At 31.7% G+C, this 16042-nt stretch overlaps 1 protein-coding gene across 1 annotated transcript; it reads right to left on the bottom strand.

Annotated features, from left to right (window-relative positions):
• Positions 1-10546: 10546 nt before the first annotated feature.
• Phum_PHUM322740 (t-box protein, putative) lies at positions 10547-12283 on the bottom strand (the record flags this gene model as incomplete). The annotated part of the gene is made up of 3 exons (XM_002427448.1): positions 10547-11421; positions 11868-12025; positions 12195-12283. 3 exons carry the CDS (start codon positions 12281-12283, stop codon positions 10547-10549), a joined length of 1122 nt encoding a protein of 373 aa, XP_002427493.1.
• Positions 12284-16042: the final 3759 nt, after the last annotated feature.

The raw sequence follows: 16042 nt of genomic DNA, 5'->3' as shown, positions 1-16042 counted from the left end.
TTCGTTCTCCACAATCTGGCTTCTGTCTGCTTTTTTGGCTGTCTCGTGTTTTTTTCTGCTGGCACGGATACTTCAATCAGTTTACACCACTTTTCCGTATTATACCTCAGGATGACATCTGGTTTGTTGGCCGACGGCTAGGGTTTATGATATACTGATTTGAGAATTACGTATGCGTTTTTTTAATAAATTTATTTATTGTTTTTTTATTATGTTTAAGGGAATTTTGAAAATTTTTCTATTCATTTGTTTGCCCGACAAACAACAACAACAAATAATCGAAATTATTTAAAAATTATGTTTGATGATATGTTATCACAAAAAAAAATTTTAAACAATTTTAATAAATCCTTCTCCTTCTTCTCTTTCTCCTTCTCCTTCTCTTTCTCCTTCTTCTCTTTCTTTTTCTCCTCCTTCTTCTCCTTCTCTTTCTCCTTCTCCTCCTTCTCCTTCTCTTTCTCCTTCTCCTCCTTCTCTTTCTCCTTCTTCTCCTCCTTCTTCTCCTTCTCTTTCTCCTCTTTCTCCTCTTTCTCCTTCTCTTTCTCCTTCTCCTTTTTTTTCTCCTTATTCTCCTTCTCCTTCTCCTACTCCTACTTCCTCTCCTTCTCTTCCTTCTGTTGTAGTTGTTGTTGTTGTCGTTGATGGCGTTTTTTGGTTTTGTTATTGTTTTTGTTTACATTTTTCGGTTTTTTTTTTTTTACATTTTTTGGTTTTTTTGTTTGTTTACGTTTTTTGGTTTTGTTATTGTTTTTGTTTGCATTTTTCGGTTTTGTTATTGTTTTTGTTTACGTTTTTCGGTTTTTTTTTTTTTTTTAAATTTTTTGATTTTTTTGTTTGTTTACGTTTTTTGGTTTTGTTATTGTTTTTGTTTACATTTTTCGGTTTTGTTATTGTTTTTGTTTACGTTTTTTGGTTTTTTTTTTTTTTTTTTTTTTTTTTACGTTTTTTGGATTTTTTTTTGTTTACGTTTTTCGGTGTTGTTATTGTTTTTGTTTACGTTTTTGGCGTTGTTATTGTTTTTGTTTACGTTTTTTTGTATTTAATCGCAAAATACGTTAAAATGTATCAACCAATCATAAGAAAAAGGAGGTGTACGGAGATTTTATATTTAATAAATCAATAAATAAATAAAAATTTAATTTTTAATACATTTATTTATTATAAAGTTTAAATACATTACATTACATTAAATACATTACAATTTATACTATATCAAATTTTTTTTTTATTTTTTTTTAATGCGTAATTTTTATAATTATTATTTTTAAAAAAAATCAGTAAATGCATAAAATAAACCTTCAGGAAAAATTATTTGCTTCGGTCGATCGAATTACAATGGCATGGCTCCCAGTGCTTCCACGATGACCGGAATAGTTTCTGTTTTCGTTCTCCACAATCTGGCTTTTGTCTGCTTCTTTGGCTGTCTCGTGTTTTTTTCTGCCGGTACGGATACTTCAATCAGCTTACACCGCATTATGCTTCTCAGGATGATATCCGGTTTGTTGGCTGGTGTGGATGTCAGTGTGGATTTGTTGATCATACAGAACTGCGCACGGACCTACTGTCGTAACCGGGATTGGAATGTGGTTGTACCAGTTCTTGGGTGATCCACCCATTCCATATTCTCGGCTTATATTTCAATGGAGATATTGACAAATTTTTTTATAATAATATAATATTTATAATATATTCTTCTTCTTTTGTTTTTCACTGGCCTTGATCAATTTATTTATTAATAAAGCTTCCTTACATCCGTATGACCCTTTTCTGCACCCATATTGTTCAGGGGGAAAGATGTTATTTTTTTCCAAGTGTCCATGGTATACCTGTTATTATTTTGAGCATCGTTGGTAAACAGGTAATCAATCGAAAGTCTCCGTGTTTTTTAAACAAATTTCCAAGTCTGTCATTGTTCTTTGTCTGTCATTGTTGAAATTCTAGTCGGAGCTATCCAGGAATATGTTTCCTCTTCTTGTTTCATCCATGCAGAAGGCTTATTGAATGGATGAGATCTTCCCAAAAATTCGACCAGAAGTCTGCCATATTTTCTAAATGTAAAATGGAGCCACTTTGTACGTTCTGCTCTTTAAGTGTTGTATAAAATTTCTTTGGGTCTGATTCAAACAATTTATTTTGCCGCCAAAACTGCTCTCTTTTCTTATATCTTCTTATTCTCTGAGAATAGAGCAACACCTTTTGTTTTAACATTTCTATGTTAAATTGTATATCTTCCTTGGGCAACCAACTTTTTCGATGACATGTTCTTCCTGCTGCCTGGGTTTCTTCCTCTCCAGATTTTAAAGGTTTCACGTTCGGAACCTGAACCAAATTTATGGGAGTAAAAATAGCACCACATCAATTCTTGAAGGTCTTCCTGAGTTCATCTTATTCGATGGGAACGAATTATCTCTTGAACTGAGCTCCGGTGAATAACATCTTTGGAGTAGTCAGGATCAGAAGCAGTGAAATTCACATTCTCGTCGAGCTGCCTCAGGTCGAGTAGGACGCTGAGGGGGAGAAAGAAACGACCTCTCTCCGAATAAGTACGGCTTCCGGGCGGCCCGTTTGACGACCGACGCACTCGACCGGGTGTGTGCCGGAATCCAGGACACTCTTTGCCGGGGTGGCGTCGCGATCGCCGTCTCGGTCGACATCAAAAACGCGTTCAACTCGGTATCGTGGTCCTCGATAAGGGACGGACTAGCATCAAAGTCCGTCTCATACTACTTGACGTCGATCATCGGTTCCTTCCTCTCGGGGAGGAAGATCACGTACGAGAAACCGGACGGAACGACGGAAAGGGTGGACGTGTTCTGCGACGTGCCTCAGGGATCGGTTCTAGGACCACTCCCGTGTAACATCGCCTACGACCACGTCCTCACCCGGACCGTTCTTCCCGAAGGCGTACCGTTGGCTTGTTACGCTGACGACACCTTGCTCTGCGCGACCGGCCGTGTGTGGGCGGAAGTTCGCGAACGCGCCGAAACGGGACTACACGCGATGATGGAGGCCATCCGGACATCGGTCTCTGAGTGTCTCTGCCGAAGACGGAAGCGTGAGGGTTTCATCGTCCGCGAAACCCGCGTCCTCGCGACATATCATTAAACGTAGACGACGTGAGAATCGGATTGGGGGGCACTCTGAAATACATGGTTTTGGTTCTCGACTCCGTTTTCTGCTTCGGCGAACATCTGGCGCACCTCGGACCAAAGATCCGAGTCGTCAGCGCGACGTTGGGACGCCTAATGTCGAACCTGCGTGGACCGCAGGCCAGGGTCAGGCGATTATACGCGACGGTCGTTCACTCCGTGGTCCTGTGCGAAGCTCCGGTTTGGGCCGAGTCGGTTTCGGCAGCTCGTCCTCTTTTGCGAGAAGGCGATCCAACTCCAAAGGGCGTCTCTGAACAAGGTGGCGACGGCGGAGTGTTGGTTCTGCGGTGCGCTCGAGGACGATGTTGAAGACACGGTGGCGAACTGTCCCGAGTGGGACGACCACAGGCGGTGGTTGATCGAGGTCATCGGATTTGACTTACCGATCTGCTCTACTCCCATCCCTTTTTCCGCCCCGTGCGAAGGACCGGAGGACACTCCCGAAAGAGACCTGTCGAACGTTCTGGGAGATGCGTTTTCGTCTTCGAGGTGACGACGGAACGGAGACTAGGGCGGATCTCCCACCAATCAAACGTGTGGAACGGTTAACGTTCTGGCTTCCCGGAGAGGGGACTAACTGAAATGTAGGTTTTATTTCAACGAACGTCCCCCCCTCTTCATATAAGCCACGCTATTGCGACATGCTCAGGAGTTTTAGTGGGTATGGGTTCCTCGGTTAGGCTTTCAATTCCATACCGAGCCTCACACTCCCTCTTCGGAGGGGTTAGTGAGGGAATCTGCATTTCTCCTGAGAAATCAAAAAAAAAAAAAAAAAAAAAAAAAAGGTCGAAAATAGAACAAGATTTACCTTTTGGTTCTTACTTCGTCTTGTTCTCATTTTCCTCTTTTTACTTTTAAAATTTAACAATCCATTCACCTTATTATTATTATTATTATTATTATTATTATTATTATTATTATTATTATTATTATTACAGATACAAACAACAATTTTGTTGCTTGTAGTTTTTTTTTGTTTGCTTCGACAAAATAAAAACATGGAATTGTTTTGACCGTGAATGAAATATTTTTTATTTTCGTGTAACTAGAACTGCCGAAGAACGGAGAAGGGGAAGAAGGAGAAAGAAGGGGGACAGGAGGGAAGGGGAGGGGAAAGAGGGAAACGAAAATGACGATGTTTAACGACGGCGACGTAACAAATTTTCCTTTTTTTTTACATCCTAAATGATTTTAACCCTTCTTACAACAAGTCAATTTCACAAAAAGCTGGAGAAATATAATAATAATAATAATAATAATAATAATGATAATATGTAACAACAAAAGATTTCAAATCATTTTACGTCATTTAACATTATGTTAAACATTTTTTTTTTTTTTACGAAATAAGTTGATCGGAAAGAAGGAAAGAGAGAGAGAAAAGGAGAGAAAATTGGAAAATTTTGTAACGATTCTGGAAAAGAGAATTTTTTGATAATTTTTTTTTTGCTTTATCAGGGCGACGATTTAATTATAGCAATTTATAGTATGAAAAAAAACGTAAAATTTTCCTTATATTTATAGCGCTATAAAATTTTGTCGCGTCTATAACAAGAAACAAAAAAATCGACGTCGATTTAAATAAAAAATTTTTCCAAACTATATTTAAAGCTATAACTATTTTTTTTTTTATTAATATAAAGTTTATAGTCTATAGTTTTTTATTTAACTCATCAAAACGAGATAGAGATACAGAGTGAGAGTGAGAGAGAGAGAGAGAGAGAGAGAGAGAGAAAATTAAAAAAAAAAAAAACAACCCAAAGGGAAAGAAATTAAATTTTTTTTTTTTTACGATTGCCAAAGACGACGTTATTTTTAATGCTGGAGTGAAAAAAAAAAACTAAGAAAATTTTTTTTTTTTAACTTGAACTATAAAAAGTAAAAAATATATATATATATATTATCATTATTATTATTTTTTTTTTCTTCACCGCTAAGGACCACCAACAGGTGGAATGCCCCTCGTTTATTTCATTTGATTTTTTTTTTTTCTATCTTATCTCGGCCGCCTTTTTTTTTTTTTTTTTTTTTGTTAAAAACCCCCCAACATCTAAATTATTAGTTCTTGACTGTTTCAAATTTAATTGGAATTAATTTAAAAAAAAAAAAAGAAAGAAATAGTCAGAGAAATATTTAAAGATGATGATAATAATAATAATAGTACGAACCTGAAACTTTCCGTGAGGCGGAGGGGGGAAGGAGGGGAAAATAAGAGGATTGAATGTGACGGGAGGTTTAGTTGTGCCTAAATGGTCACTAAAAAACGAGTTAATAAACGAAATAAAAACACTTTTAAAATCAAATCAGTGCTTTTTCGACTAATGACTCCCCTCTCCGCCCACCTTCCTACTCCCCAACCCTCCCCCATCTCCCCACTTTTTTTCAAAAACATTAAATGTGTAAAAATGAAAACGACTTTTAATTAAACGAGATTTAAAATAAAAAAAAAAAACGAAAGCAGACGACACGGCAATGAAAATGAAAATGAATACCAAAAATTTGTTTTAGTAATTACGTCATTACTACGTAATGACTACGTAATAGAAAACAACTAAAAAAAAAAAATTAATTTTTAAAATTGGTAACAATTAAAATTATTGGTATGGAACGTACCTACGCGTTCCATTTTTTTTTTCTTCTCAAATTTTCCCGCGCTTTTTTTTTTTTTTTTTACCGTTGGTAAATGGAGAGAGTGAGGAAATTTTTAGTGTGACGTAATAACAAAATGGCGTCGGATTTTTAAACGTTTTTTTTTATTTTTTTTTTTTTAAAGAAGTTTTTCACGTCGTACGTCCGTCGCGTAAATTTATTTACACGATAATAATAATAAAAATAATTGTATCAATACACGATTTAATAAATAATTATAAAAATAATAATAATAAATAAATAAATAAAAATAAATAAAATTTTTTTTTGATGTCGTCGTTGATTTATTGATATTATTTTAATGTACGATAAAAATGGCGGCGAACGAAATATATATATTAAAAATATAAATAAATTTTTTTTCTACGGTCACTTTTAGATTTATTATTATTATTATTATTATGTTTTGTTGTTATTGCGGTTAATAAAACGAGCGGAATAAGATGGGAAATCAAAAAAAAAATTATATATATTTTGGGTTTTATAAAAGCTATCAGACTTTGATCCAGATCAAGTCTCCCCTAAGATCAATATCAATTTCTGACAGTACGACTCAACCGCAGCATAAATTTTCCGACTTTTCCGCCGAACCCCCTTTTTCTCTTCTTTTCGGCGGGGAGGGAAGGGGAGGAGGAAAGGGGAGGTTCGACACGCACACACACCTACTCACGTGAATTTTACTTATTCATGGTCGAAAAACAAAAAAATTTTAGTTGGGTTGATAAGAATAAAAAAATAGGAAAACCGCAAATAATAATAATAATATGCGGATAAGAATAAGAATGAAAAAAAAACAGGGAAAGAAGAAGAAGAAGAAGAAAAATAAAGAAATTATTTCCGAGGGCAAGATCCAAAAGATCTTGATAAGTTTTATCGATTTAAAAGTCTTATTTTCTCCAACAAATAGGGTCAGCTTTCCCTGGAGACGCTCTGGAATCGTGCATTTAGACTTTTAAAGAGATAAAAATGTTAGATGAAAAAGAATGGTGGACGAACGTAAAATTTTTAAACTTTTAAACAACAATAATAAAACCCAACTCTCCCTCTCTCTTACACTATTCATTGTTTACCATTTTTTATAAAAAAAAATCTACTGCCACTTTTTTTTTTTCTTCAAAACGATCGAAACGTGGCAGAAAAAAAAATGATGATTTTTATTAGCGAATATATTTAAACCGGGTGATTATTATTCGAGATTAAAAAGGAAAAGGATAGACATAGATATCCCATTTAAGGACCACCGAAGATGATAACAAAGACTTGCCGAACATTTTCTCTCTCTCTCTCTCTTATCGTCTTGTCTTGTTTTTAATGATAAACAAATTGCTTTTATGTCGCCACTTTGCCCACTTTTGACTTCTTGTTTTTCTTTTTAACGGATTTTCCACCATTTTGTTTATTTTTTTTTTTTCTTATCTTCTCACGTCATTGAATTTCAAATTATTATTAAATCCGCGTTTTTTTTTTTTATCGATTAATAAACTGGTTGTTGTTGTTGATCGTTTCAATTCGGTAGCTGAAATTCAAAATATTTTTTTGTAATGTTGTCAATTCTGCGACAAATACATATTTATGTGAAAGAGAGAGAGAGAGAGAGGGAAACAAATAAAAACGTTAAAAAATTTGCATTCGTTTTGTTTGTTTGTCGTGTCGCATTTTAACGTCACTCTGCCAAAAAAAAAAGAATGAAAAAATTAATTGTTGCGGTTGTTGTTGCGATTGTTGTTGTTGTTGTCTGTTTTTAAATTTAAATCGTGAAAATGCAAACAAAAAAAAATTTATTTAATGGCAGGTGTATTGCAACAATTGATTAAAAACTTTTTGAATATTCAGAGACCGATTTTTTTTTTGTGGTTGCGTGGGAGAAGGGGGAACGGGTTAATGAGAAAAAAGGAAAAAACAATTTTCCATTTTCCCCCCACCTACCTATTCTCCCTTGATTGTTTGAATAACAAACGAACAATCATTTTATTTCGATTCATTAATTTCGCGTAAATTTTTGTACAAACAAAAATATTTAACAAAACCTAACCCATTCAATGTTTTTTCTCTCTCTCTATCTCTCTCACTCTCTCTATACAAATTTTTTAATTAACTCTATGCAGTTTTATTATTATTATTAACAATTCATTTCCGAACAGATTTGTTAATCAATTTTTTTTTTTTACCCCTAAACGATAACAAGGAAGAAGAAGAAAAAAATTTTTTAAACTTTTTTCCCTTTCGACAGGTTTACATTTACAAACCAATTATAAATAATAATAATAATAATAAAACTCCGTTTGTTTTTCTTTTCTAACTATCGATTATTCCATTCTCTCTCTCTCTCTCTCTCTCTTATAAAAAAAAATCCATTTACCTTTTTTCTAAAAGATATCATTCAATCGTCAGGTGTAAAGCTTCACGAATGAGCTTTTTTTTGTTTTTCGTCTCATCTTTTTATCTTTAGTTGTTTGTTGTTTGTTGTTGTTGTCTTTTTTTTCGTCGGGATAGCGTGTCAAACCGATATAAGGCAAGCGGATCTCTCAAAGGTCATCAATATAAAATCCCAAAGGTTTAACTCTTAACACACTGTCAAAACCGGAGTCATTTATTTAAGAAAATTCGTTGCTAACACCTGACGCCATAAGTGATGATATTTTCACCCTTATTCCTCTTTATCTATTATCAAAATCAAGTTAATGCCATCCATTTTTTTTTTATACCAATATAAATTTCTTATTTTCCATCCTTCTTTCCTTCCTTCCTTCTTTCTTCCTCTTTTCCGTTTTTTTAATTTTTTTTTTAACGGTAATAAGTTTTTTTTTTATTACTTATATCGATTCAATTTTATTAAAATCCTTATATTATTATTTTTTCGGTAAAAAAAAAGGACGTGGTAGTAGAAACCTTAATGAAGCCGGTAAAGTCTGATTTATTTGACAGTTACAGTGATGATGATGATGATGATAATCTAAACCGTATTCAGTTAACGACTACCTGCTTTTGTTTATTCCTTTTTTTTAAAAATGGCCGCCGAATAAGAAAAAAAAAATCTTGCGTTTATTATTATTATTATTATTATTATTATTATTATTATTAATATTAATATTTTCCCTAATATAATATTTATTAAAAAAAAAAAAGAGAGAGAGAGAAAGAGAAAGGAAAAAAAAATTAGCGTGACAGTTATTTTTTTTTTTTTTAGGAAAAAACGGAAGAAGAAACGCGTATGAGGGGTTGTAAAAAAAAAAAATAAAAGAAATTTAAGGGTGAATAAACAAAAGTATAGAAAAATCAAACATACGGGAAAATAAAGAAAATCATCGAACCGTATAAAGTCCAACAGAATATGCTGGTCGTTCTTCACCCGCGTCACTAACAGCATCAGTGTGTTTCCAATTACGAAGTGGAAGCAGAAACAAAAATTCTACTAGAGAAAGGGAAGAAAAAGGTTTGACCTTCTTCCTCCCTCTCCTTCTCCTTCCCTTTCCATCCATTTCGGTGGACGATTCGAACAAATTATTAGCTTCATTGGACTTTCCTTAGCACATACAAAAAAAAAAAAATTTTTTTCTTCTTCTTCTTTTATGCCATGAGATTTTTTAAAAGTTTGTCCAGCTGCCTACTTTTTAAATTGTAGGCGAAATCGTTAAAAAAAAAAATTTAACGACGATCCCGAACAGAATTGTTAAAAAAAAAAAAAATTAAATAAATAAAAACAAATTTTATCATTTTATATTATTATTATTATTATAATTATAATTATCATCATCATCATCATCATTATCACTTATTATTATTATTAATAAATTCTACTTTTGAATTCCGTAATTTTTTTTTACCATTTTCTACAATTTTCTCTTTATAAATAAAATAATAATAATAAACATGTTTTAATTTAAATCTAATGTACACATTTATTTACAAAACGAAAATTTTCATGTTTATATTACTTTCCGGTAGCAAAAAAAAAAACAATCGATAATCCATAGATCGATCGATTGATCGATCGCTTTTTTTTTCTCACTAATAAAAAGTAATAAATTACATATACGAAATATATTTCTAGGAGTAAAGCAGTAGAGCTTTTTTTTTTATATATTTTTTTTTGTATAATATAAAATTATTCCCTACGTATTATATTTATATTATATATATATTATATTGCAACGTTTAAATTTTTTAAAATATTTTTTCCACTTCCGTTTCCGCCATTTCCGTTTCCGTTTTCCGATTCTCTCTCATTGCAAAAAAAAAAATTTTTTAAGTTTAAATTTTTTGTCTTATTTTTATTTTTGTTTATATCGAATCGATTTTTTTAAAAAATATCGATCGAGTTATAACCGGAAATGCTTTAACTGTCGTTTAGAAAAAAAAAGAAAATTATTTATCGTTTGATTTAAATTTGTGGCAGGGGAAGAGGGTGGCACATTTATTATTTTTTTTTTGTTAACATTTTTTTGAAAATAAAAATATTATAAATAAATAAATTTTTTGGTTTTTTTTGGCCTCCATTTTTTTTTCCTTTTTTCCTTTTTGTTCTTTTTTTTTTGTTTTCGAATCGAAAGAAAAAAAATGAAACGGAAATGAAAATAAATCAAACGACGAACGACTTAAATCTTAAACGATAAAATCAAAATCAAATTCTAATTCATAAATTTTATTTATTTATTTATTTTTTTTAAAATAAAAAGTACGAAGGGGTAGGGGGTGGGGTGGGAGAGAGAGAAGCAGAAACCGGAAGTGAAGATAAACAGAAAGAAAAATTATTTATTATCGTTTGATTCCGCGGATAAATTGTGCTTAACTTCGAGTCCGTTCACCATTTTTTCAATGTTTTTCAATTCACTAGCACTACTATTTGAGTTAGATATTGTTCTTGGATCGTTTGAAGGCATTGCCATAGATGAGGCTTTTAAACCGGATGTCGGAGGTGGTCGTAATATAGGAGAAACGGAACTAGCACGTATACTACTATTAGAACCAGATGGAGTCGGTGATTTTTGTACATTTTTAGAATTAGGACTACAACTGAGACTTCGATTGTGATTGAAAACTCCCGAGCCCGGAGTGACTTGTTCGAAAGCGCTACCCAACGGGGAATTACCCAAACAATTTGGAATAGTATAAGGTGTAAATCTGTGAGCACCGGACATGGCTGCTTTTAAATGATTATGAAGTGGATTCGCGTGTATCGGATTATGCAATCCGGCCGTGTATGCCGCTGCGTGACTGAACAACGCCGGATGTTGAGCTGCCAATGCTAGCTGAGCGTTAAACAGCAACGATGATGACATGCTCGCCGGAGGAGTGTGTCCGAGTAATCCTCCCAGTGGAGGTGCAGGCCCCAACAAATGTCCCGGCGGATATAAACCCGGTGGATATAAATAAGGTAACAAATGCGGCGGTGGATGAATGGGAGGTCCTACCGAAATATCCGGACTCGGATAACCTTCCGATGCGGATGTACCGGGATGATCTTTATTAGGACTTCCAGCCGGTCGGAAAGCTGTGTTGTTTCCGCTGTCGGAGCAACTGCTATCATCTCTCTCACTATCGTGTCTAATGTTATCTTCTTGTAGTCGGCGTCTCAAAGCTTCTTCGGGCGTCGACGTAAGTTCTGAATTATTTATATTTCCACCTAACATAAAACAAAATTTTTTTTTTTTTGTTATTCCTACGGTTAAAAGGTCACACGCACGCACGCATTTAGCATTCGGACAAAAAATTAACAACTTGCCAACATTTAAACAATAAAAACAAATTTTTTTTTTTTTGTTATAATGGATAACAAAGCGCTAACATGAGTTTGACCTTTTCATTATACTCCACGGTAGTAGTTAAACAAACAAACAAACAAAAAAAATTTTTTTTTTAACAATCAGTTTAATTTTTTTTTTTTTTATCTTGTCCGTTTCACCTAAAGTAATTATTTTCTCCAGGGTATGCGGCGAGAATCCAGGGTCAATCTTTGATAAGACGGTTAGAGAGAGAGAGAGAGAGAGAGAGATAGAGAGAGAATCTATTATTCCTAAAGCTGTGTGCAAAGCTTTTCAAAGGTCAGATTTAGACATATAATAAACTCACCAGAATGATGAATGTGATGCGTTAAGTGTAGAGGACTGTCCGACGTTCCGACAACATCCAACAGTTTATCATCGTCGAGATCTCGATTGTGATGAACTTCTGATAAACTTTTTGTAGACTCATCGGGTTGATGTCTTTGAGTGGCGAGAAGTGCTTGCCTGATTATAATAATAATAATAATAATTAAAAAAGTTCAAATGTTACGCGCATGCTGCTGCTGTCAATGAACTTAATATATATTTAAATAAAACAAAGAAATCGAAATAATAAAATTTTTAACAAAACGGAAATTCTTTAAGTCTTCCCCCCCAAAAAAAAAAATCAAACCTGTTGTACAACCAATCAAAATCGATAATAATAATAATAATAAAGAGAAGAAAGAGAAGGAGGAGGAGGAGGAGGTGGTACGAAACCATCAAAATATGGTACCATATAATTTTAAAATGAATGAAAATGTAAGATGATATACAGATATGAATGAATCGACAAAAAAAAAATGATAAAATTTTTAATATAACAAACTCATCGATACGTCTTGTTTGTTGTTGTTGTTTGTCTCGTTGTAAAAATTAAGAAGCCAAATAATAATAATAATTTTATTTTTTATTTTATTTTTCCAGGCGATACGAATGGTTTTGAATTGCTCTTTTTTTTTTCTAAAAAAAAATCTCGTTTGTTTTGAGGTGATTATTTCACGTCTGCGACGACGTCGACGACGACGATGACGACGACGTGATCACGTCGTTTACCATAAAAAATTATTTAAAAGAAAATTAATTCGACAGATTTGAAAATTTTACAAAACTTTTAATTTAATTTTCATCCTTAAAAAAAAAAAAAACGAAACTTAATTCCCTCCCCTTTTCTCCTCCCTCATCCTCCTCCTTCCCTCAATCTGTTACGTAATATTATTATTATTATTATTTAATTTTTCGTATCAATATGTCAATTAAAAATACATTTGTCAGGTGGTGACGGTTTAAGAATTTAAACACTTTTTTTTCCATTCTTTTATCAATGAATTTAATTATTATACGTCATACGTCGCTCATTATAATAATAATAAAATTTCAAAACCTTAGAAATATTTTGTCCCTCCTCCCTCCTGATAATAATAATAATAATAATAATAATAATAATAATAATAATAATAGTTCCAGAAATTTTTTTTTTAATTAATGACGTAACGCGAACGTGAAAAATAATTAATTGGATTTTAAATTTTTATTTTTTTATTAATTTAGATACACGTCGAATAAATAAAATAAAGGTCGAATCGTTTTAAACAAATAATAATAATAATGATAAAAATGTATTAAAATGCAAATTTCTTTAAAAAAAAAAAAAATTATTTATAATCGTTAATAAAAAAAAAAAAAAAAAAGAGGCTGGAGTTTATTGGAATCGAGTCCTTTCAATCACGACGTTCATAATCCGGGCGTCCTCCCCGTCCGCGTCCGTGTCACACCTACTACACAACTCGTGAACCTGTAATTTTTGCTTTAGGTGACATAAAGTTTAATAAACTGTTATGCCCCTAAATAATGATAATAATAATAATAATAATAATAATAATAATAATAATAATAATAATAATATACATTTTTATCCCGGATGAGAGAGAGAAAGAAAGAAATTAAAATCGAGTTTTTTTTTAATAATCACCAAAATCAACGCGTCGTATACATATATAAAATTTTATTATTAAAAAAAAAAATTTGTCTCTCGTTATTTTTTATTGATTGATGGATCGATCGATCGATCGATCGATTGATTGATTGATTGATAACTTTATTTATCCAATAAACGTGTACGCAAAACTCACGCTCGCGTTTTTTTTTTTTTTTACGCAAAAAAAAAATTTTTTTCAAGATGGATGATAATTGGATGGTTTTATCGAACGAGTATTATTATTATTATTATTTTACCATTCGAGTTTTTTATTTCTTATTTATGTATTTCTATTTCCACGATACCTTCTCGTTAATCGTTTTTTTTTTTTTTCGATTTAATAATTAGTCGTGGGAGGAGAATTTCAAAAAAAAAAAAAACGACGTAAATTTTTTTTTTTTTTTTCATTCGACTACTCGTCGTCGTTTCATTTTTTTTTTTTTTTTAATGCGATCGATATAAATTAAAAAAAAAAGAAAATGGTGGGGATGTGCGTGGTAAGTTTTTGCATTTTCCCGCGTTTTTTTTTTGAAATTTATCGATCGCATTAAAAAAAAAACCGGATTTTTTTTCTATCGAGTTTTGATTTTAAGGGTCGTCGTCGAATATTTTTTTTTTTTCTCAAATTTATTTTATGGTACGCGGCGTTTTATTATCGTGGTTGTTGTTGTTTTTAATTACACGTTTAATTTTTTGTGTGTTTGTTTGTTTGTTTGTTTTATTATTATTTAAACGTAATTTATTATATTAATAAAATAAACCCACAATGATCACGTGAAAAAAAAAATGATTTATATTATTTTAAAAAAGTTTATATACGAGAATAAAAAAAAAAAAAAATTTATTTCATTTTATTTTTCTTATAAAAATAACCCTTTTTTATTATCATTATCATTAAGGAGGAAGAAACCCTTTTCTCTCCTTATCCCCCCCTTTCCCCCCTTACTTATTATTTTTCTCCAGAAAAAAAAATTTTTGTTTGGATACTACTTACAAAGTTTTCGATACAAAATTTTTCAAAACAATCAATCATTTATTATTGTCAATTAAGAATTATTATTATTATTATTATCATCATCATTAATGAGAGAGAGAGAGAAAATAAATTTTTTTTTTTCCTCTTTAGAGTTTTGACAACAACAACAACAGCAACCCTTTGTTTGATGTGCGTGTTGTTCGTTCTCACGAAAATTTATTTGACTTTTTCTTTTTTTTTTTCCTTCAATTAGAAAAAGGAAAAAAAAAGAAAAAAAAAGAAAAAATGACGTTCATTAATTTAAATAAAATTGTTTTCCTTTTTTATCAACCTTTCCATCCCTTCTCCTCATCTTCTCATTTTTTTTTTACTCCCAAAATTGTTTTTAAAAAAAACCCGTTAATTTACCGATTTTATCGATAAAATGATAATAATAAAAAATTATTTGATACGGAGGGGGGTAAAAGTTCGCGACATTTTTTTTTTTTTTTGCATTCGATTAGTATCATTATTATTCATGTTTTAGTCATTTTCCTGTTCATCGCAACAACAACAACGACAACAACAGCAACTCATCATAAAAAACAAAAAAAAAATTTCATGAATAATCAAAAATAATTTTCTTTTTTTTCTTTTATTTCCTTCCGGTCGAATCGTAATTATGATAATAATAATAATAATTAAATAATCAATTGGGTAGATGAGTTAATAAATTTTAATTTACGATTAACGCGCGCGTGTGTCGTATTAATTACGTGACGTGTTATTTTCATTTAAAAAACGTGTCATTAGAAAAGAAAATAAAAAGAAAGAAAAAAATTTCCCGTCGGACTTGACCAATTTTGTTGAAAGCTAAATCGTATTTAATGTTTACAAAATAATTTTTTTTTTAGTTTTTAACAGTTGGTAATAATTCGTTACTTAAATTCTTGGAAAAGAAAATTCAAATTAAATATGGCGGCGTTTTTATAAATTTTTTTTTCCGCGAGAGTGTGAATCGTTTTAATTCGCACAAAAAAAGGAAAAACATCCTCCCGAATGTAACAATTTTCGTATTTTCCGCTTAAAAAAAAAAAAGTTGTCAGCAATAATTGAAGGGGAATTAAAAAGACATGAATAGGGACGTAAAAAAAAGGAAAAAAGGAAAGGAAAAAAAGGAAAAAAAGGAAGAATAAAAAAAGATTACGGCGGTCTGTAATAATAAAAAAAAAAAAAAAACCGAAAAAGTTCTAAATATCCATTTATCCCTCCCTCGACACAAAAAGAATAAGAAGATGAGAGAGGGTAAGGGGTTGTGGGAATTGAGGGGGAGAGAAAACACAACAACCCTTCTCAGTATTGAATTATTGTCTTTAAAAAGGTCAAAGGTTAAATTGTTCAAAAGGGGTTGCGATGTGATACGCACACATATAAAATTCAAAAAAAATTTATGGCGTGTAAATTTTTCATACCCGAAAATATTATTTATTATTATTATTATTAATAATAATAATGATAATAATAATAACGTTTAATTTAATTAAGTGGT

The sequence above is a fragment of the Pediculus humanus genome, genomic scaffold, assembly GCF_000006295.1.
Source record: "Pediculus humanus corporis 1103172107733 genomic scaffold, whole genome shotgun sequence".
In the NCBI taxonomy this organism is placed as follows: domain Eukaryota; kingdom Metazoa; phylum Arthropoda; class Insecta; order Psocodea; family Pediculidae; genus Pediculus; species Pediculus humanus.
Note: the sequence above shows the minus strand (reverse complement) of the source record. Positions and strands in the feature narration are given on the sequence as shown.